At 45.7% G+C, this 23,812-nt stretch overlaps 1 protein-coding gene across 6 annotated transcripts in view; it reads left to right on the forward strand.

The window, feature by feature from the left end:
• Window positions 1-23,812, forward strand: part of PDE5A (phosphodiesterase 5A) — an 869,998-nt gene that overhangs the window by 675,057 nt on the left and 171,129 nt on the right. For all 6 annotated transcript variants that reach the window (XM_078675926.1, XM_078675927.1, XM_078675930.1 and 3 more), the window contains exons 12-13: window positions 7,576-7,722; window positions 22,298-22,423. In XM_078675926.1, coding sequence (XP_078532052.1) covers window positions 7,576-7,722; window positions 22,298-22,423 — 273 coding nt within the window. The remainder of the gene's footprint in view (window positions 1-7,575; window positions 7,723-22,297; window positions 22,424-23,812) is intronic.

Consider the following 23,812-nt stretch of genomic DNA (forward strand, 5'->3'; position numbering starts at 1 on the left):
TCATTGAAAATGAGCTAATCATTTTTCTCCTTGGAGATATCACATCAGATGGTAGGGAGGGTCCTGGAGTCAAATGAAACTCCAGCCATTTCTGACCAGCCTTCTCAGTGCCCATGACTATTCCAGGATTCACGGTCACCATGGCTGGTGGTAAGTTAGCTGTAGCATTTCAGTCACATTTAGAACAGCATAGTCTCTGATCCGTGGGAGAGATCATTTAGCACAATAGGCTACACCATCACATTTCATTGGCCCTGTCAAATGTCAGGTCTCATTGGTACACTAAAGCCCAAGAATCAAAAGAAGAAGCAGGACCTTCAATAGGATATCCAGGTCTGGAACTAGAAGGCGGGACGAGCACTGGCTCAAATCCTCTATCACAGCTGTGACGAGGGTATTCTTCGATAATTTCCTAGCACAGTAGGCCTATCAATGAGTCAGCCTACTTCTTTTGTCAACAAGCAATCTAGAATATCCAAGAAATATGCAATATGTTCCTTGGAGACGTCGTCCTGGTAGACCTCCTTAAGTTATAACTGCTACAGTCCTAGTCATTGTAATTCATCAGCACATTATTCTAGAGAGACCTAAGCGATTCTTCACCAAGAATGAGAGTCACTACCTTTGCAATGCCAGGTCTATCTGTACTAACTCTACAGCGTTTTTCAGAAGTCTACAGTTCCGGTCTGTGAATCATGATAAGTGTCAGATGTTATCGCCTTCTAAAGCATCATTGACAAGTAAGCAAGGATGTATTTCAGATCATTGGTCCATCTGCTTTTGGACCATTGGAACCCTTCTGTCATTTCTTTGACAATATAGTCTAAGTTTCTGACTCTCTCGTGGCGTCCTTCAGTTTTCTTCCCTGTCATATTAGGTAGAGGGTTGCCCCTACCTTCCTTTCTTGCAATCATCATCACAACAAAAGCAAGCAATATGGGGTGGGGGTTACTCTATAATCCTCATCAAACTAATGCCAGAATTCTAATCATCCCTTCTAAATCTTGATAGAACATGAAAACAGAATGTCACATGAACAGAGCACCTAATCCAGAAACCTTGCAATTATGAACGCAATTAATTTTCACTAAGTCAGAGTACTGCTTGCTCTAGCTCTCTATAGTTCACTATTTGGCTGTTCAGAGCACACCAGCCGGATGTTCCTGTGAATGGTGTATTTTCGGAAGTCTTTTGAAGCCTAGATTTCTCATGGTTGAACCTGTTTGTCTCTCTAGTCTAGAGAATGCCCTTCTTCCAAATTGAGGTTGAGATTCCCACGGAGTTTTGAATCAACTCCATCTCCTTTCAAAGGCAGAAAGGTCCCCATTGAATTTTGGATCTATTACACTGATTCAAAAAGTTCCAAACAAGATCAGGAGAGAGTGGTGGCTGTCTTCGTACTCACTCCGTTCTGCACTGGGCATCATTGGCATCTTCTAGGGAGACTGATGCCAGGTTACCCAGAATGGCTTCTTCCACAGAATCCTAATCTCTTCCAGCTAGAGAGTCTTATGTCCTCACACCTCACATTCTTTGCACCATGGAGATTGAAAGGTCAGGCTCTATTCACAAAGGGATTGGTGACTGAAATAGCTACAGCAATCGAGCAGACTTATAGGTTAACATTCTGTGTTCTTCAAAATGAATCATTTCAGGTCTGGTGGTATCAAAGATGCATCGATCTGGTCAAATGTGTCAACTTCCAGTGTTTCATCTTTCAGCCTCCTAAGAGCTTTTTATTTGAATTCTCTAAATGACAACATCAGGGTTACCCACACTCTTCTTAAATCTAAAACAAATGTGAATGCTCATCTGCTACATTTATAGCTGTGTCAGTCTCAATCTTCATCATTCAATATTATATTTTACTAAGCAGCTCTGCTCTCCTATGTTGATAATGAACTGGTATTCCTAGGCATATCACTGCACCACACTGTCCCACAAACTGTAAACAACTTAATTGTACCATATGTAATATTATATGTTATGTGCTGTCAATGTATTGTCTCATTTATTGTAATTCACTCCCACCACTTCTTTACGTAAACATTATATTGCCCATGACCTTTTGGACTGCCATGTTAATATGTACTACAACAAACAGAAAGAATGCTTGACACTGACTATTGCAGGACTGCATTTCTGTCCATCATTGTCACCCACTCTGCTGCTTGGGAGAGAGACCAGCCATATGCAAATCATTCTTGGTCCTTCTCCAGTAGGAAGAGTCCAGCCGAACTGCAAGGTTAAGTCCTCTTCAGAAGGGAACACAACCAAACCAGACAATTTGCTTCCAAACGAGAAAAAGCTCTTAAGATGTTAGGAATAACCCTAAACTAGTCTATTTATCTCCAGCAGGAAACCTGTCTTTTAAGGGTTAGGGTTATGCCTAAAGAATCAGCGATATTCAAGGATTTGGGTCTATATGGTATGCGTTTTTGTGAAAACTATCCAAGTCTAAAATCTACTTAAAATCAAAGGAAAGTATGAAACCTGCAAGGTGTAGATTTTTGTCTTTTAAACATTTCGTGGTGATTCAAGTCTTATTAGTGTGTTTTTAAGATTTCGCCCAGGCTCACCTTTTAGCACAGAAAGACTTTCCAATGGTTGATTCTTCTAAATGATTGGAGAATTCAGACAAACAGTGCTTTGATTTCAGTCCTGTAGAATTATGCCAACAATGAAAATGCTTAAGACCTCTGGAAAAATGAAGAGAAGGTCTGATGATAAAGGGATCATACTTGTGCGAGGAACTCATGATTGTAAAGTCTAGCTGCAGCATTCATTCAGAAGTCAAGGCACTGGCATGAGCTATGGCACAGGCAATGCTAAGCAGCAAAACTGCTGGAAGTGAAAGGGTCAACCTATTTCATGTCTTCACTTGATTCAACAAAAATAGGGATTTGTGGGCTTATTTTTAGAGGTCCAACATAAATGCCCGCTCAGATCATGTTAACCAAAGGTATGTAGTTCCTCTCGTAGTGATGCTCGGGAGCAAAGGTATGCCACGCTTATCTTGGTTAGTAAATTACTAACTTGAAGGGGTTCGGTGTAGGAAAGAGAGTGTGGGAATTCCTTCTTAGGAACTAGGGTCCTCACACACCCAGCAAGCTAGGTGTCCATTGGGTATTGCAGCGCCGACCCAATGAGGAGCAGGTCCATATGATGAAGCATGACACCTAGCTTGCTGGGTGTGTGAGAGCCCTAGCTCACTACGAGAGGAACTACATACCTTTGGTTAACATGTCTTCACTTGACACATGATTTTACGACTGTAAGACACAGAAGTAGAAGTTCAAGTTCACAGCACAGTGGGCTCAGGTATTTAGACATAGAAGAGGGAGTAGAACCACTTGTGAGGCTCAAATAATTTTACTAGAAAAAAAACTCTGACCTGAATTACTTAATATGTAGTGGCGTTCTCACCTATTGCCTTGTTAGAGAGTATCCTCTGTGAATTTGCATACATAACCAATAAAAGTGGATACATTTGTCACCTACAAATGTGGAGAAGCTGATCTGCATTAAAGATCAAAATATAATATTGTATCTAGATTATATTTTAATTTGTTTATTACCATTCGTTATTAGTTTTTGGCAATTAACAGTTATTTGAATTGCTTCAACCAAATAGCACAACCGTTCACAGTGTATTATTGGTATTTAATCGATCATGAGCTTCCCTTCAATCCCTGATGCTCAGAAGTTCAGTTCATTTAGCACTCCCCATAGAGAAATCATGTTTAATCTATACAAATATAAATATTCTCCATGACATATAATCGCCATGCGCCTCATGACTAGATCTTGTGTGCATGCATTGGGTAATATAAGTTTTCACATTCTAAGTGAATAGGAGTACTCGGTCCACACGCTCCATTGCCTATTGTGTTTTGGAGGGAGTCTCATGCCTTGTATACTTCTTTCTCCAGAAAAGCACATTTGTCCATTCCCATCAGCTATTCCCTGAGCACCATTGCGGAGCTCCACCTGCAGGCAATGTCTTGTCTTGCGAGGATATATCACATTTCTATCATTGGGTGGATAAAACGAGGACTGCCCTCTTCGTCTAGTAGCCCACGGAGTACCATTGTAGTAGTAAGTATAATTTGTCTGCTAATTCTGGCTTGGGACAAGCTGCCAGAATAATTGAAACACTATTTTAAATGCTTATTAAAAATCGTATTCAGAGTTATAGTCACATTTTAATAACTATTTTGCAAGTTTGTTTTTAAAAGATAGACTTTGTCTTCCAGAATCCCCAGTTGGCTAATTAGCATTCTCCAGCCACCATCGGGCCTGTCAATGCTTTCCCTTAATGGGGTGTTAAAACTGTTCACAGCGTAGAAACATTGGCTTAGGCCTTTTGGCAGTCAGACCTAGGTGTGAGGTATGTGACACATATCAGCTCATGATGGGCGGCTGGGGAGCATTCAGGAACTTCATTAACTTGAAGTTCACCAGGGAGAGACCTTTCCATCCATATTTAAGTGTAAATGGAGACCTGGGGAAGTAAAGCCTTTTGCCCCGTGGGCTCACTTTAGCCAGTTTGGCATCAGCATAGTGGGAGAGGAATCTGGTTCCAAAACCAGTTTGATTTAGCTGAGGAGGTGGGGATTGCTCATTTCCTTCACATATCTAAGGCTACTCATAAGCCACCTCTAAGGGCAGAAAGGCTGTGTCATCCTGGACTTTAGTTAGAATAGTGCATTGTTGGATAGTGTGCAGAAAGGCAAATAGGATGTGCTGCGAAGTGGGTAGGTTTGCCCTTGGAAACGTTTTTCTCATTGGTTAGAGAATATCCAGAAGTCACCCTCCCCAATGGGTAGTGAATCCTACAAAATGCACCTCAACCACAGCTCATCGGCACACTTTCTGTGCATGCAGAAAAACACAAGAGGACTAGACCTTAAGTTTGACACAATATCCCTGTGGTACCTGAAAGACCTATGTGATAACATAATGGCTGGAACTGCTCTTATTTGTTCCCAGGACTAATAAGTGGACTCCGAGTCAGTTGACTGACCTCCTGCATTGCTACATGAACACAACAAGCTGTAAGAGGCCTTTTTCCTAAAGTGCCCAGCTGACCAGTAGCAAGTGGACCGGAGCTGTACTCTCCTGGTGGCCTCTGCTGGAGTGAGTCTTGGCCCCTAAGTGCTGTCCCTTAGGTCCTATGAGCCCCAGAGTTGACCAAGAGGAGCTCCTACAGAAACTATGAAAAGCTGGGAATTGACCAAGAGAAACTGCTACATAACCTATGAAACACTTTTGGACTTCCAAGCATCAGCTTAACCTTGGGCAAAAGTGTCTGATTTTGAAGGGACCTTGCCAGATAGAGCTTCAGGCTTGCCCTGCTGGAGGAGTTTGAGCTCCATTAAAAGACTAAGTATGAAGGTAGAAATCTAGACTAGGCAGAGGTGTAAAAAGTATACAACCAATGGGAGACTTCGGCAGTAGTTAAATTTGAATTTCTCCTGCTTGGGGCTTTTCCCGACAAAAACAACAGCTTCAGTGGGATCTTTTCCACTGAAGGAGGAATTTGACTTTCATCTCAGAAACTAATGGCCTGATTTAGATCTCGGCGGACCGTTTACTCCGTCATGACGTTGATGGATATTCGGTCTGCCAAAATATAAATCCTATAGGAAGAAATGGAATTTATACTTCTGCAGACGGGACATCTGTCACCATTGTGACGGTGTAACCCGTGCGCCAAGATCTAAATCAGGCCTTTAGTCAGAAGGTAAAATCTTTGATTGGTACAAACCCTTTGTTGTGTCATACCAGCACTCCCTCGTGGTTGCCCTGAATTTGTGCTTAGGTCCTAGACAATAAAAAACACTTATCTCTGTTTCCCCTCGCTGAATGTTTGTTGTGTCAATTTACTCTTTCCATTTTTCTGTTTTTATAAATTGTTTGTGAGATTTGTATTGTGTTGTTGTTTTACTTTTTAAGTGTTTTAATACTACTAAATACTTTACACATTTTCCTAAGTTAAGCCTGTCTGCTCTGTGCCATGGCTACCAGGTGGTTGAGCCCAGGTTTAAATTATTAAAGCTATGTTTTAACTTAACAAGTTTGTTGTCTTATTTCTTGTGGTGGACTCCTATCCATCCAAATTATTAATCAACTGTCTTACAGTATTCCTTTGTGTAGTAGAGATGCACTGGCATTTGAATAATACCACCCCCTCAAACATATCCCTTGTGTACAAATGTGCAAATGCCATTTTCAGCACTTTTACTAATGAGCATCTGCAAATATCTTTTTGAATATTGTTACATTTGTGCATTTCCGCAAATGCTGCCTTGAAGGAGATAATTCACAACAGTCACTAATAGTCTCCTTTGGTACTCAGTTTCCCAAGTCAGCACCCACTCAGCCCACCTTTTTTGTAAGTGACATGCGGAAATAGTAAACAATCGTGTAGATCCATTGTTCTCTGGCTAAGTTCTATGAGCTCCTTCTTGATGTTCTTCAAGTTGACAAGGATATTACCCGCCATTTCTCTCAGTCTGCTTACAGTGATGGGTGAATCCTGTGTTTATTTCTGATTTGTATTCACCATATATGTTTTGCCAGGGGTTGAAGCTAATACCCCAGGCTTGCTTTTTGGTATCCTGGCGATCCCCTTCCTAGAAACATGAACAGAATAGTAGGTGTGGAGTAATGCTATTGAGTTTTTAGCTAATTATCCATTATTTCATGGACGTTTTAACTAAGGATCATTGCTATGTGGAGAACTACTATTTTAATTTAAAGGGATGCTGCACCCTCACCAACATCGGTGGCTTGCTTCATCATCTGGCTCACTCCTCACCCCAGATCATGTACATGGAGCAGACTGGGCTCCTGCAGTGGTGTGACAATAGCCTCCCAGCAGGTCCCACTGTGTGGCGGGCCCTGAGCTCTAGAGAGCCCCTCTGGTACTGGGCACGGGCAGTGGGCCCCTGGCCTGAAAGCTTCTGACTGCTTCTGGAGCGTGGGGGGATCCCTCCATGTACTTTGCAGGGGGGCCGCCTCTAGTTTCTTTATGCCACTGGGCTCCTGGTTAAATCTGGAACTCTTTGTAGTCCCTGAAAGATGACAAGTGGTGACTCCAAAACCTATCCACTATGAGTCAGTGCGCAAGTCTGAGGAATTATGTGGCAGTGATACCATCTTATTTTTTCAAAATATATTTCAGGAGATTGTGGGACCAATCAAAGAAAATGGTCAAATTAGCTTAGAGAAGGCAAAACCCATCACCCATTAGCTCTATGTGGGCTGCTACAATTTGGCAATCAGAATGTTTTGAATGCTGATATCAACCACTATAGTCTTCCTGCCTTCAAACTTAGTGAGTGTGTGAAACATGTAATAGAGCAGACAGGGGAACTTATCCTGTTGTTTATCTGTGTTGGATGATGTTTGGTGATGATTAATATCAGTATGTGCATGTATCGTGGCATCCAAGAATATGAATTCAGCGGGAGCAGTGATTGGAATATTTTATACATTTGTCATATCATATGTAGTATTGGATAGGATTCTGAACCCGTTTACTGTTATGTGATTTTCTGCTCCCAACAGGCCGCGATAGTGCCATCCGCGCAGTCCCTGAAACTGACCGACTTCTACTTCAGCGACTTCGGGCTCTCGGATACGGAGACTACGCTGGCCACGAGCCGGATGTTCACCGACCTCAACCTTGTGCAGAACTTCCAAATGAAATATGAGGTATGACCCCCCTGGGCTCCTGGTGCCTAGAAATAGACTGTTTGAAATCTCTAACTATGCATTTACCGTTCCTCTTCAATCAATCAATCAATCAGGTTATTGTAAGCGCGCTATTCACCCATGAAGGTTTCAAGACGCTGAGGGGGGGTCGGCAAATCCGTTCAGCCTAAGAGCCAGGTCTTGAGAGTCTTCCTGAAGGTGTTCAGAGAGGGGGCGTGCCTCTTGTTATTATACAGTAACATATGGAATCATTCTATTAATTAAGACAGATGCGCCTGGTTCTTTAAACATGGCTAGGGTTTGAAGAAAATAAAAATGCATTTTTGATTGACTTTGAAAAGTAAAATTTTCACTTTCAATTTCAAGACTCAGACAAGTATATGAATTTGTGAATCTAGGGGAGAGCTGTGGAAATGGATTTTATCACTTTATTGAATTAATTGTGTGATGTGGCGTCTTCTTTTGTAATTGCATGAATGTACCACAAGATGAGTCCTTCAACCATGACATAGCAAGTGGCAGCCGTTTTCCTTACTTTGTTTTTAATTCTCTATAAATAGCTTTTTTAATAAGTAACAATTGGTGATAGCACGATCAAAGGATCATCGCAGCTGGTTGTCGGAAGTGAGCAGCGACCAGCTAGCTGTCCCTTTGATTTATGAGGAATTCGCAAAGCCTTTGCAATGCAAAGGGACTTTTTGCACGAGTTAGAGTCACCGTGCCTAGTGAATTGGGATGAAGCAGGAATAGTCGTATTATGAATCCCTCGTAAAAGTAGCAAATGCTGACAGGGAGGCCTCCATCGCACTATCTCTGTATTACAACGAGGTGTGACAATGCCACAATGGCATATTATAAATGCGACATTGGCTCGTGCGTACAGTTGTGCATTAGGGTGACCAATTGCCATGGGTGCAAATTCAGGAAGGTGAGTGTAAAAAATCAGGACAAAGGGTCAAAATGCAGGACAAAAATTCAGGTCCAAGGGTCAAAATGCAGGACAAAAATTCAGGACCAAAGGTCAAAATTCAGGACAAAAGGTACGTTTTACAGATTCATCAGAGGAGGTCGCGCAATCGTTTTGCTACGTTAGACATTTCTAATTGTGTTTAAGTTCTTTATTAACGGGAAATGGTGAAATAAAGCTGTACAGAAACATAGGTTATAATCAAATAAAATCTTTCCGTTTATATGTAATGCCTTCCTACTTGTCCATCCTACATTCATCTCTTGAAGTGCATTTACCTCAGGGCCTGGGACACAGTCTTGATACTCAGCCTGGCTCCAAAAATGATAGCTACGACCCTCCCTCTGCACAGATTCCCTCACTATCAAACTCCAATGGTGTCAGTCATCTCTATATAGACACTCTCTCATATGTATTTCATTTCTTTTATAGTGGTAGTCAGCCCAATGTAGGGTGTTCGAGCACTTTAGCTCACGCACATATCGTTCCGAGACAATGACTCATATTAGTGTGTACATCAATGTGTAGGAAATGTTACCTAAGACAATGAGGGCTGCAAAGTGTAGGATTCCCATGTCATCCATACTGGTAGGTACAATGTGCAGAGCCCTCCCAGCAGCAAATTATGCTGCACAGCAGCAAATTATGCTGCACAGTTTTTTTGTGATAGTACAACTACATTATTTTCTCATTTTTACACTTTTTACCATTTTATGGGCATAGGTTGAACCTCATTGGTACCCGTATAACACCCAGATATAGCAATATGCACAAGAAAGCTGACTAGTCAACCTTTGCAAAGGGCCTTGGCAACAATATAAGTCGTCATGTTTTAAAATGTCACACAGATGATAGGTACCCCCTGTACAATTACTAACAACCAGAGAACAATAAAAACATAATTCGCAACATTTTGTACTTCACTTTAGCTGAGAATTTGTTGTTGGGTAAAGAGGAAAAAAAGCATGCGCTGGTGGCTAGCCTTTTGGTATTGTCAATGCAAATGTTATTTTGTCGTGATATCTGTAAAACTAGATTGTTGGTAAAGTTGGTGGGCCCATGAAAATAGATATTAAAAAATATTGTCTGAAAGCAAAAACTTTTTGGGTGTCTAAAAGCATGCAGTGCCATAGTAGTCCATGGCACAGAAGGAGATTTCTTTGTATGTGGAAGTGCTCCGTGTGAAACAGTAGAATGCAGTCACTCATAATGAAATTAGCCAATGGCTAAAGTGTGCTGACATAATGCCCCATTGTGTATGTGGTAGTAGATGAAGGAAACAAAATGTGAATGTCACAACCAACGGCTGTGAAGGAAAAGGGCTGACTGAATGCCCCTATGAGTAGATATATTATATACAGAAGTTTAGTAAAATCTTAAGGTTTGGCTAATGCCAGATCTAAAAGAAAACACCTTATCAACTTTGGGATCACCAGCTAAGAGCTTTCATGAATTTATCTTCCAGTAGGGACAGTTTTCTTTGTTCTTTCTTGTATGTTGGTGGGTCATGTGCAGAGACTATTGTTCAGACCAAATTGAGAATTTTGAAAGCGCAGTATTTCTCCGATCGGTGTCTAGCAAAGGTTTCAAGGGAGCCCTAGAATTAACTCTTGGTTGCAGGGTTTGAGGATCTAATTTCTCTGCAGCGAGATGTAAATGTTCTCACATATTGCATTTCAGTAGTCTAGTTGTGCAAAACTGCATGATGCTGCGAACTCCGTTCAGAAGTAATGTTTAATATTTTAGTAAAAAATAAATACGAACTAAACCGTTATGGTTAAAAAAAACATATACTGATCCAATAGTAACATGCAGTAGAAGTCTTTGGTCAGCAGTAGGAAACGAGATTTTCTTTGCTCAGATGTGGGTGGTATAGTGATTTTTAGGATACTGTTAGGCTGGGTTCTCAGAGAACAACAGGCAAATTACAGAAGGCCGCTAGTTCCCCACAGTACTCTGGGGAAAGCTCCTCTGTAATTAGGAACTGCAATCTACTGGCTCCAAGTGAGTCACTCTCCTCCAAGGCACTCAGTTGCGTGCACATACGTTAAAAGCAGACGCCCCATCCTCACATGGTCAGTGATGGCTACCGCCCCCTCCCAATGAACCCTTACCAACCCGAACACAGACATAAAACATGATTGTCTTTGGAAGGCGGGGGATCCGAAGACCCCCCGGCCGTATTTATTAAGATATAAAACAATAAAATCGTAATATAGAATATCACATTTCCTATGCAAAATAACAGGATATTAGATACAATATTTTCAACAGGTATGAGAGGCTAACCTTAATAAACTTCTAATACAGATTGTTTCCTAACCGAATCTAACATCCTCATCTTCATTTTGCATACTAACATTTCTGGCCATATGGCAAGGTCGCTAACCGGTGTCAGGTCCCAGTAGCTGCGCCTCCCCGTAGGTGCGCATGCGCAGCCGAGCCCGTTAATTACTCGGTCCACGCCGTGAACTCCATTTACCCACTAAAGGAGGGCCCTTACTCTGCGCCATTCGCTGACATCATGAGTACGCGTGGGGTGGCTACCGGCCTATGGGAAGCGTGACTCACCCACCCGCGCTCCTTTGAAGCACCATTTGACCCTGCCCCTGAAGTTCTAGGAGGGGCCATTGGCCCCCCCCCCCCGGGCGGGCACCTCCGAGGATGATGCCGCCCCCAGACCTTAAAAATAGTTGCCCACCGGTCATGACCTTACCGCCACAGGCCAGCATTGTTACCCGACGATCTGGCCTCCCCCCCCTCCTACTCTAGAAAGGTCATACTTCCCTTACAAAACCTTCCAACCATGCCAGTATATTCTTGGCCCACAGGACATTACCTGCCTCTGTCAAATGTACCCCATCCCTTAGGTAGAAACGTTCCCCCCAAATACACCCATGCGGGATCGTCTGCAACCGGGGGGCTCGAAACAATTTGTCCAGTTGCGTGTTGATCCTCTTTACCGAGTGATTCAACGCCTTAACCGAGTCCCCCCCTCGCCACTGCCACCGAGGTATAAGTTGAGACCAAACTACCGTGCAACCCGGGCATGTCTTAGCCACCCACCCCGCAGTGGAGATGATTTCCTCGATAAGGATGCGCCTACCTAATTTGGCCAGATCATTCTCCCCCAGGTGAAGTATCACCACTGACGGGGGGGCGGGCTGCTGGGATAGGATTTTCTGAAAATAATCTCTAAACTGACTGAGACATAAACCCCCCCTCCCAAAGAAGGAGACTGCAAACCCCTTTTGCTCCGCCCTTTCCTTAGTGTCACCTGTAAGAAAGACATTTTTAGCGCGCCTCACATAAGAGTGGCCCACAATCCACGTCACCAATGTCCGTTGCTCCATTTGTCGCTTGTGTTGAGCTGGTGAAATTCCTTGACGCCCTGCGGCAAGTTCCTCCCCCGCGTAACAGGTTTGAGAAACTGCAAGAAACGAGAAAAAACACCCGGCGTGAGTCCCTTGGTAAGTTACAACATGTCAATCCGTACATATCGCTTGTAACAATCACCAGACCATCTCCCAATTCTCTTCATATTCTCAGCTGGAAGTCCCCTACTTGCTGCTTCAGTTGCAGCACCAATTCTAAAGGAGTGTGTCCCAAATTCCTTGGGGTCCAAACCTGCCTTCCTGACCGCCGACTCCAAAACTCTCCTAAATTGATACCTGGTCAATGGTGTCCCATCGGCGTGACTCAATAGTGCCACCCCCGTCATCCCTTCCCGCTGCCTGCTAAAGACCTCTACGTGTGATACCGGGCAGCAAGGATTGGTCCGAGCCCAGTGAAGCACTATGGTGTCCCCCCGTGCCTCCTGATCCATTTTAGATCTCCGAATTGTCACCCACATTGTATCCTCCCTTATCTTGATGCAGGCCCAGTGCAGGCCGCCCTGTTTGTCTCCTTTAGAAGCTGCTACCAACTCGCCTATTCTCAACGCCCCGTAGAATGTTAATGCGAACGCGGCTTTGAACAACAGTACTTCCCAAATTGAACTACAGACCTCCTGCAGTGCTGCCATTAAGGCTGCTAACCGCACTAGCCCTATGAGTTTTCTCGAATCTACAGAGTGTCCCTGCATGCGGCGCCAACCCCTCAAGGCTTTGCGTACTAGAAAAGTGTTAGTGGGATCCCTTACGCCCTTGGCCTGCGCAAAGAAGGAAATCGCCGCCCTATGTCTGCTTGCCGTTGCCGCTGAGCGCCCTTCCCTGTGCATCTGTTCTAGGTAAGTCGCAAACCAGTCCACTTGTGCCCACTTAACCTCCCACTCGCACCCCAGGAATGTACGGTAAGACAAGAACGCCCCTTCGTATGCTGTCTTGGTCCTGGGGGCTAGGCTAGCTACCACGAGGTCCTGTAATCTGGGGCACCAATCCGCCAGAGTGCTGTCGGGAATTGCGCTGGCCAGTGGTCTGCTGCAAGAAGCTGTTCCCTGAATACCTGCATTTTAGAGCGAGAAAGGGCATCAGCTGCATTATTGAGGACGCCTGGCACATGTTTAGCTCTGAAAACTACGTTCCCCCTTAAGCCCTGCAGCACAATCTCCTTCACCAGGCGCAGTATGAATGGACAGCGTGCAGCCTGCTGGTTTATGCATTCCACCACACTCATGTTGTCAGACCAAAACACCACTGATTGATTACATAGGTGTTCTGGCCAGATCATCAGTGCTACCCATATCGGGAACAATTCCAGGAAACCGATGTTGGTGGTCAGACCCCAGGTCCTCCATTCCTCGGGCCACCTCTGCGCAACCCATTTGGTCCCTAGGATGGCGCCAAAACCCACACTACCAGCAGCGTCTGTCCATAAACCCAACTCTGCTGATGTGGTGGGGGGGCCGCACCACACCACCCTGCCATTGAAGGTCTCCAGGAAAGCCAACCATATCCGCATATCCTGGCGAACCTCACATGACAACCTAGTCCGATGGTGTTTCTCCCGCAGGCCTTTCATGGCCTGGGCAATGGAGCGTGAGAAAGGGCGCGCCATGGGGATGACCCGCAATGCAAAGTTCAGTTGCCCCACCACCTCCTGTAGTTGTTGGAGGGAGACCTTGTTTTTGCGTAAGCATTGCTGAAGTGCTGCCCTAAACTTAGAAACTTTGTCCCTAGGCAACCTGAAACACCCTTCCACTGAGTCTATTCTGATGCCCAGGAATTCTAGACACGTGGACGGGCCAACCGTCTTCCCCGGCGCCAGCGGGACCCCAAAAGCCCGCATGAGCACGCAAAATTCCTGCAATGCCCAAGCACACTCCCGAGTGCCCGCTGCCCCAAGAAAGAGGAAATCGTCCATGTAATGCATGACCCGCTGATGGCCTGTCGCCTGCCTCATGACCCATTCTAGGAAAGAACTAAAAGTCTCAAAGTATGCACATGATATGGAACAGCCCATTGGCATGCATTTGTCCATGTAAAATTTGTCTTCAAAAGTGAAACCCAGGAGGTGGTGATCCAAAGGATGGACTGGGAGGAGACGAAAAGCAGATTCAATGTCTGATTTTGCCATCAGTGCCCCTGGCCCTAGTCCCCGCAGCAGTTCCACAGCCTGGTCAAATGAAGCGTAACTCACACTGCATATATCATCATCAATTGCATCATTCAATGAGGCTCCTCTTGGTGCTGAAAGGTTGTGAATGAGTCTGAACTCTCCCTTCTCTTTCTTGGGTACCACGCCCAGCGGTGAGCACACAAAGTTATGTACAGGGACATCCCGGAAAGGGCCAGCTATTCTGCCCAGCAACAGTTCTTTCTCAATCTTGGCAGCCACTACTGCAGGATTATGTTTCACTGACAACTGGTTTTTACAATGTTTGCTGCCCTCAAACCCCCCAGCCGGGATCCTAAAGCCTTGGGAGAACCCTTCCTGAAGTAGGGTAGGCGCTGCGTGGTCCGGGTATCTGTTCAACCATGGTATCATTGCTAAGACATCAATCGGGGTGTGCCCAACTAATCCGTCCCCTCTATTCTGGTTTCCTTCTGCCTCTCTGACCTTGATTCCCATTTTTGGACCTGCAGGTTGTTTCGGGGTGGGATGGGTGACCGCAGATCCCGCAGGCATGTCTAAATCTACAGGAGCCAGCCGGTCTCGAGCAAGTACGTTTATTGAATTCCCAGCAGACCCCCCTCCTGTCACCCCCCCCTACTCTTTCCCGGGAATTCATTCCCCTGCGCTGGCCGAAAGGGCTGCTGGGGTCTGGCAGAGAAAACTTTGACAGTACTGGTGGACTGGGACTCGCATGTATTCCCTGAGAACTGTTTATGCCATGCCATTGAATCAACCCTGTCCCATGTCAATGCTGCATTAGACTCCTTGGATTTCCTAAAATTAACATCATACTCTTTCCATGCGTCCCCAGGGTACTGCTCACTCCACCCCGCAATCCTACTCTGGTAGCAAGCCATTGCTGCATGTACATCAGGAGTGCGTTCAGTCGTGATGGCCGTAAAGACCGAGAAGGCCCGGAACCAATTAAGCAAAGTCTCTTCTACTCTGAATCTAGAACATTGCGCCCTCCATTCACTAGGGTGCATCCACTCCTTTAATGTCTTGGCATGTTCCATCTCTCTATTATCAAGCAGCAAGGAGAAAATATATATATACTTTCCCGCCCAAATCATCTCTTTTACCGTCTGGGAAACATGCTGCGCTAAATCTTCCCTCCCGGACGGCATTGAGCCGTCGCCCAAGAGCGGCAGAGCCACCTCCTTACCATTTCCGGGCACTTGGGCCGATACAACTCCGTTTCCAGTCGACTGGGCGGCATTAGCTCCTGTAAGGGGAGAAACAGAGGGCCCCGCAGCACTATCTGTGACAGTCGCTGCTCTAATCTTCTCCAATAATTTCGCCGCCTCTGCGGAATGCTCCGATGCCCCCCCCTTCTGTAACCAAGGCAACACTGCCGCCAACTGAGCTTCCAGCTCGGGAGGGATTGGGGCACTCTCAGCTGGCACTACAGCAGGCACACCCACCCCACCCGTCGGTACACATAAAGGAACTGATGGTGCTAACGGGTCTGGCACCGGTACTACTGGCGTGGGGGGAGCCACCGGTGCTGGCACTGGAACCACCTGTGGGGGAACCAGGGGGGCACCCGGGAGCGGTGCCACCATAGGGATTACCAGGGGCACGACCGGGGCCTGTGGTGGCATTGGCGGCGCAGGGGCGGAAGGACCTGAGGGTGCCCCCACAGGGATCACCGGGGGCACGGCCGGGGCCTGTGGAGGCAATGGCGGCGCGGGAGCTGAAGGACCTGAGGGGAGCGTGGGTGCGGTAGCACCGCTCCTCGATCTCTTGGCCTTGCCCCTCTTAGGCGGGGTGGCGAAATCCCCCCTTGGTAAAGGGGGTGTAATGTGACGCTTGGGTCTGACTTGTGGCTCTGACGGACCATCAAGCCGTTCACTAATGCTGTCCAACCTTTCTCCGAACTCATCGACCTTCCCCAACCTCTTATCTATCGCGGTCTTTCTACGCATCATGGCCTGCATCATTACTTCCATTGGCGACCTCTTTCCTCCCCTTGCCCCAGGCATAACGCCGCCCAATGAAACTACACTCCTACTTAACGCCCCCTAGTGCACGTGTGCACTTGTACCTGCTCAAAGGTGGAGGATGTACAAGGGGCTGTAAGCACCATGCAACTATGACCGCAACACACCGGCTTGCCCGATTGTCTGGGGCGAGTGAACTCTAACGTAAACTCACCTGGCGGCCACCAGAAGCAATGAAATGCAAGCCCCCCGCACTCCCCTTACCCGCCGTGGATACCGGAACCACTGCGTTCGTCCACCGTCCCGCGCGCCAGCCACTGCCACACACCCCGTACTTGTGTCACCTAAAATCAAAAAACACGTTAGTAATATGCTTCAATGAATTGATGCTGCTGGCAGACAAGGCGCCTAGATGCAACCGGGAGCTGCTGTACTTGTGTAGGTGTGACACCTATGACACTCCCCCTAAACCTTAGATATTGCAGTCCTTCCCCACTTTATAAACACTCCCTGTGTTAGCAGATTCCAACACACCTGTTACTTTAAAAAACGATAGCCAGCTATCTTAGATACACTCAGCACCAGTCAATGAGTAAAGCAGCTTCACAAACACCCTTCAGCCCTTTTCTTTTATATTAACAACAATGTTCTCGAAATTTGCTAATAAAGGCAAGCCTATGTACCCTAAAGCTTGTATTTGTCTAACGATCTCCCGTCTCCCAGCTGCCCTGGTCGACCCTGCTTCGCTTCTAATTCGTTGTCCCAGGTTTTGTAGCGCTTTACATGAGTGCCAGTTACAATCCTGGGCCCTAACGCTCCCTCCCTTTATCTGTCCTCCTCACCACGGTCCAGCATAGATGCGTCCCCGCTTACCCTCCTTTGCCCGCGCCGTCGAGAAACCAATTGGCAGAGCCCCGGTCCCTTTCAACACCGCCGGATCTCTCTCCCACGGTCCCAAGTGCTTCCTTACCGTGTGCTCGGAAGACACCACTACAAACACTGGACCAGCACCTGTCCCGCTTACACCCTGCTTCTCTCCGCCGCTCGGTCCGCACTGCCTCAACGAGCCTTCCCGCCGGCGCTTGAACTCCGCCGCTCGGTCGGCAATGCCCCCACGAGTCTTCGAGACGACGCCTGCACTCCGCCGGTTGATCCCTCTCGCTAGATTAACGCTTGTCGTTTCCGGAAGCGGACCTGCAGGGAAACAAAAAGAAAATTAGGCAGCCCCGAGCGCGGGGCACGACCAGTGTGGGGGAGCGTCCGGGCAACAAGGGCCGTCCGGGCGCTCCCCCCGCCTTTATTCCAGGGGCGCAGGGAGGGGGCAACACGCCCCCTCCACCCGCCCCTTCAGCAGCCCGGCCCCCCTGACCCGGAAGTCTTACAACGCCTTCCGGGTCACGGTCGGGTGCCAGCCAATCGGTGGTGGGGCGCACACCCCCGCGTCATCACTGGACGCCGGGGGGGTCACGTCCCACCACCGGGAAGCAGGAGGAGGGGAGGGTCGCCGCACCGCCATGCGGGCGGGGGGGCCAATGGCCCCCCCTTTTCATTCTTTATGTGATCATCAGCAGCAGTCAGAATGACAATGGGTCTGTACACAGCCTGTGCGAGGTCGGGGAAGGCCTGCTGCTGCCTCTTGAGTCTGAAAGAGAAGTGCGAGCTGGCCCCGATTGAGAGAACGTTTAAACTCCTGGCGCTTCTCGCAGGGGTACAGCACTGCTTGCTGCAATCGTGAAAATTACGGACAAAAGGCGTATTTAAAAGTAACGATGACGGACAACGGACATGTAACACAAATAACGGACGGTCCGTGAAATTTAAGGACAGTTGGTCGCCCGATTGTGCACGGGACCACCGCCTGCACCTGCCACTGTCTGCTGCCCGCAAAAGCAGAGTATATAAAAGGTTATATTTTGAACGCTTACACTTTGCCAATGTTTACCGCCAGGCCATTCCATGCTTTGTGACCGCAAAAATGATTGCAGAGATTTAGGGCCAGATGTACGAAGCATTTTACCGCTAGTGAATCCCCATTGTGCCTTTTACGAGCAGTAAAATCTTTTTGCGAGTCAGTAACCTATTACCAACTCGTTAAATAGAGTTTGCGAGTCACTATTAGGAAGGGGCGTGTTAAGGGCGTCCCTTCCAAATAGTGAGTCACACAGGTTTGTAGGAATGTTTTGGAAATGCAGTTGCAAAACATTCTTAGTTACCACCAACTTCAAGTTGGTGGTAACCTATTCACAAGGGGGGTCCTAAAGGACCCCTTCACCTTTGTGAATGTGGGCGCCAACATTTTTTAAGATCAGCCAGAGGTCCCATGGACCACTGCATACTCTAAAAAAATTAAAGGTAGGTTTTCATTTTTCTTTTTTTAATTCATCCCATTTAGCTTTAAGGAAAACAAGATGCATTAAAAAAATGCTTTATTTAAAAAGCAGTCGCAGACATGGTGGTCTGCTGTCCCCAGCAGACCACCATCGCTGTGAGTGCAGGCCATTCTCAATGGGTCGCAAAGCTAGACCTACCTCGTGAATATTAATAAGGTAGGTCTATTTGCAACACACTGGGAATCGTAGAGTGTGTCTAAGACACATTTGTACATGGGTGTTTGTGATTTCCTAATTGCAAATTGCACAAATGTGTAATTTGGAAATCACAAAATGACTTTATGGTACTTCAGGTCCTAAGTATTCCATTGCGAATTGCGGGGTGGGGGGGCTACTTAGGTTACCCTCTTTCTAATGCAACTCAAAATGGTCCATTACGAATCTGAATTCGCTCTCACGCATTGGGAGTAGCGACCTCGCATTGCCGAAGTCAGTAGCAGCGTCTTTTGTGCCCCAGGTCACGGTCTAAGCTGTATTGTGTGATAAATGCCACAGTATTTATTAACATTCAGTTATGAAAACAAATGCTATTGTAGTCTGGCGGGAACGAGGAGCGGGTGCCACGACTTATTCGCTTGAACTTTTTCCAAGGAAGAGATTTTATGTCTGTCTGACAATTGATAAAAGGAATTACAAAATGTGCAGCCTTTTACCAAAAATATGGAATGTCTATTTCAGCAATGTTCAATGCTGGCAACTCATTAGTGTGTCACATGTTTTAAGAGCCATGTGACCCAATGAATTGCCCATGAAAAATGTCCTCAAATTTTAGTTAAAAATAAATCTAATAGGATATATATCGGGGTCACCCTGGGAAATCAATATCCCCTCTGAATTTGAAGGATTGTGCTAGATGCTGATTTGTAACCTAATTTACATAATTGAGCCACCCGAAAAGGAGAAAATGTCTACCGGTCTCACTGAATTTGCTTAAAATTACTGTGCAGTATTAGTCCCACTAGCCCGGTTACTCTTTAAAGCATGTTCGCGATATTGCAGTAATGAATCCCAAACAGACTGAACTATGCACGTGACCTTTGACAGAGGTATGCCTTTGGCTGGCAGTTAAAGAGCTGCTGTGTTTACACTCTTTTATGTGGAATTTATCATGGACATATGGTGAGCTTGGATCATGCTTGAACCTCTCGAAGTTATGTGGCACTCACCAATTTGCCAACATTCCGCTGCCAAAAAGATGTAGGATTTGTTAAAATTTAAAAAGTACGAAGATCATAAAACATCGTGAAAAATGAACCCAAACGCAACGATAGCGTCACAGAAAATCACATGAAAAGACATGGGGTCAACTTCAAAGGAAAGGAAATAACAGCGTGTCTACAGAACAATAATAGTAAATTCCTGCATTAAATCAATTGTGAAATCTGGTTTTATAAATGTTTGGGTGCCCTTGTGCCCTTGGGCCACGTACACACTATATATAAATAAAGGCTAATAGCATGTAGCAGTTGTAAATGTAAATGTTTATATCTTATAGAAAGTGTATTAGTTCTTAGTTGTCAGGTGGCAAAAAATAAATTATTCAAGCAAAGTATACATACTGAATAGATCTGTGTGTTCATACCTTCCAGGGATAGTTGCTTGTTAGAATATAGTATACAAAAATATCGCCCAACATAAATATCATGTCCTAAATATCACTTACAAAAATATCGTCCTAATAGGTAGAGGTTTTCTGTTTCAAGTCCAATATGGCAACTTGTTTGTACACAATACTGAGCAAATAATATTTATGTCAGACGATACATATTCTGGCACCATTCCTCAGACATGATGGAGGACCACCATGCCTTCTTCCCATTATCAATGGTACACATCTCAATGGTACTCATTTTAGCAACATCAGTAGAGGCGGACAGCATTTCTGAATCTTGTCATGCAGGGCCGGACTGACCGTAGCGAGCATCAGGCGTTTCCCCGGCAGAATGAAATGTTGGGGGACAATTTTACAGCTGTGTGGGCCATTTGTGTTACTGGGGCCGGATTGGCAGCAGTGCTGCTATATCGGCCCCCAGTAATAAAAGAAGCAGGGGGGCTGGTCCGTCATAATTGCCAGGGCTGGTTTGGGTTCCCAGCCTGGCCCTGTTCTCATGAGGCTGTTTCTACCATCCCCTTTGCTTTTGCTTTGTTCTCCCTAAATTGGCAGGGTATGCCCAGACATGGGTCCCTTGCTTACTTTGCCACTGCATTCAAGCTAGCCTGGCTGATGACGGCTGATTAGCCAGATGCTTGTTTCCGGTCCAGGGAAGACATGGGTTGGCAGTTCGGACTGGACTGTTCCCATGAGGCACAAGGTCAGACTGATTTGCATATGGCCATATCTGAACTGGGGTGGCGGAGTGAGCTAAAGAATGATGATGGATTAAACCCAGATCAGTGGACTGGGGGTGAGTGCTTGCAATGTTCAACACTCCGTCCATCATCCCCTTTGGTTTTGCTGATTCTACAATTGCACTACAGGCCATTCATAGGCTCTGGCCTGTCACAAATTCACTCAACTCAATATCATAAATTCACTCAACTCAATATTACCCATCACAGTGATACTCATTTAAACAATATGAGAAGGATCAAAGACTTCATACTTGTACACCTGACATGTAAGTTACTGTACATCAGCCCTATGGATTTAAAGAGGTAAGGGTTTTCCATGAATTGTTAGGAGTGTGGCCAACTGCAGATGCATTAAGAATCACTATCATAGAGAGCCACCAGCCCCCCAATTGAATTCAGTGTTTCCGATTCCCTTGTGCACCTCCACTGCACTGTAAGGGGTGCCCCCTCCTAAAGACCACAGAGAAATAATTAGGACGCTATCTGAGTTTCAGAGATGGGAGAGATTGTCTCTCACATCTTTGAAACCACATGCTCTGATTCGAGAATCAAGATGGCTGTGTACGGGTAGTTGTTGGAAACCCTGAGGAACAAAAAGCTGGTGGAGTCGCCTCAGTCCATCTATTTTTCTATAGTAGCCTTGTTTGCGTTGGCCTCATGACACAGTATTTCCTTCCTGTCTGTTGCCTTTATGAAATGTAGAATGACAAATGTCTTTCTCACCATTTATTATAGTCTTATAGCCCACTCCAGCATTAAAGGCCTGAGCCGAAGGCAAGGGCCTTTAACCCCTTCCACGCTCATGACGAGCTGGGCTCGTCATGAGGTAGCCTCCTCGCACGCTCATGACGAGCCCAGCTCGTCACGTAACATGCGGTTCCGCAAATCTCAGCGTGCGAGCGGAATTCCGCCCGCACGCATGCGGTTAACAAAGAAGCAGGCCTTTAATGCAGGTATAGCCCAGTAACTGCGGGCTATAAGGCTATTAGAACATTCCTAAACTAGAGGGCAGAATGTTCTGACAAATAAAACAAAGGCCTCAGGGAGTCGGAGGGGATTTAAATTCCCCCTGGCTCAATGAGTCCTTTGTCTCAACATTCCAATCTTCAAATTGAAATTAAGTTATGGTATGTGAATATTCTATACAATATTGTTTGTTTCAGACGGTGAGTTACTTTCCTCAGAATTAGACAGCTTTGCTTGTTTTATTAGCCTTATAGATCGTTTATGTCTCCACATTTTCCAACAATGTTGTTTGATTGGTTCTATCACATCAGTGATGGCAGGGTTAGTATCAGCAATGGTTTCAGGCTAGTGGATAACAGTACCCCACCTCTCTTAAACTGTTCATTGTGTTTTTCTTTCCAAAGGTTCTCTGGAGGTGGATTCTAAGCGTTAAGAAGAATTATAGGAAAAATGTTGCATATCACAATTGGAGGCATGCCTTTAACACAGCCCAGTGTATGTTTGCCGCTTTAAGAACTGGCAAAATTCAGGTATGTACAATGTTTCTGGGAGAATACAATCTCAAACATGCCAGACAGTTGATTGTGCCAATTTATCGGGCTATCAGAAGAGTTACTTTCTAAACAACGATGTAGGGATTGTATTTCCAGCTCAATAACCCTTGGTTAGAGATGGTTTTGTGTGCTGTTTGTTTTGCACGCCTTATCCGCTCATGCAGAATTTCTTTTTTAGTCCACACTTTATCATATATCTTTTTGAATTACAGTTTAATATAAAACAATCTGACACTTGCACGCTGTTATGATTTCATACAATACGAATGGCCAAGGGTTGGGGGGTGGGGGGTAAGGAGAATACTGGCGTCAGCTTACTATGAAAGGGAGGAACAATAGTGGTGCATCTGCTTTTTTGGGGGGGATATAGATTGTTGTTGTTGCTGTCTCCATTGAATCTCCAACTTCTCTTTGGAGTCCATGACATCAGTTTCAAAGGATTTAGACATTGTGTGGAACCAGCTCTTTCTCGCTAGTTCGGGTATGTCACACCTTTCTCCAACCGCCTGCCTTTAGATTTGAGGGTTTTGTCTTCAAAGAAATCTTTTAGTCTGCCGGATCCTTCTATGTTTAAGATAACACGCGTCCCCATTATGCACGCAGTTTTGTCATCAATTGTTAGAAATGGGATCCCTGGCTGGCCAGGGCTTTCGCCAAAGTCAGTCAGAGACCACCACTCCTAAGTCAGGGCAAGGGAGTTACACGCCAAGATAACCCCTGCTCACCCTCTAGATAACGTGGCGCGAGCAGCAAGGCTAAACTCGGAGGCGATGTGAGTTAAGTATTTGCGCACGCACCCCAGCAACAACACCCAAAGGCCCACCACAAAGGAAACTCCACACAAGGTTATATAAAAATAGCCTTTGTATTACACCAAAACACATTAGATAAAAACACACACTTTACAATGTGCCAACAGGCACGGGCAGAATTTACAGGGGATATGTACAAGACAGGGCCACCTGGACCACTGCCAGGAATCAGCACTTTTAGAAGTAGTACTTAGAACATGGAATGTAAAATCACTGTAGCATAAAATAGCACACAACCAGTAACTACTGGTAACCAGGACCTCACTAGTACCACCTGCACTAGGAGAAAAACAACCACCTAAGTATCACAATACCTGTAGGGGTCTAAGCACATAACACATGATGCATAAACATACATTCAGCGGTGTAAGGAAGGAAAACACATGATGCATCAACAATACATTCAGAGGTGTAAGGAAGGAAAACACATGATGCATCAACAATACATTCAGAGGTGTAAGGAAGGAAAACACATGATGCATCAACAATACATTCAGAGGTGTAAGGAAGGAAAACACATGATGCATCAACAATACATTCAGAGGTGTAAGAA

Source organism: Lissotriton helveticus, chromosome 2_1 (assembly GCF_964261635.1).
Source record: "Lissotriton helveticus chromosome 2_1, aLisHel1.1, whole genome shotgun sequence".
Taxonomy (NCBI): domain Eukaryota; kingdom Metazoa; phylum Chordata; class Amphibia; order Caudata; family Salamandridae; genus Lissotriton; species Lissotriton helveticus.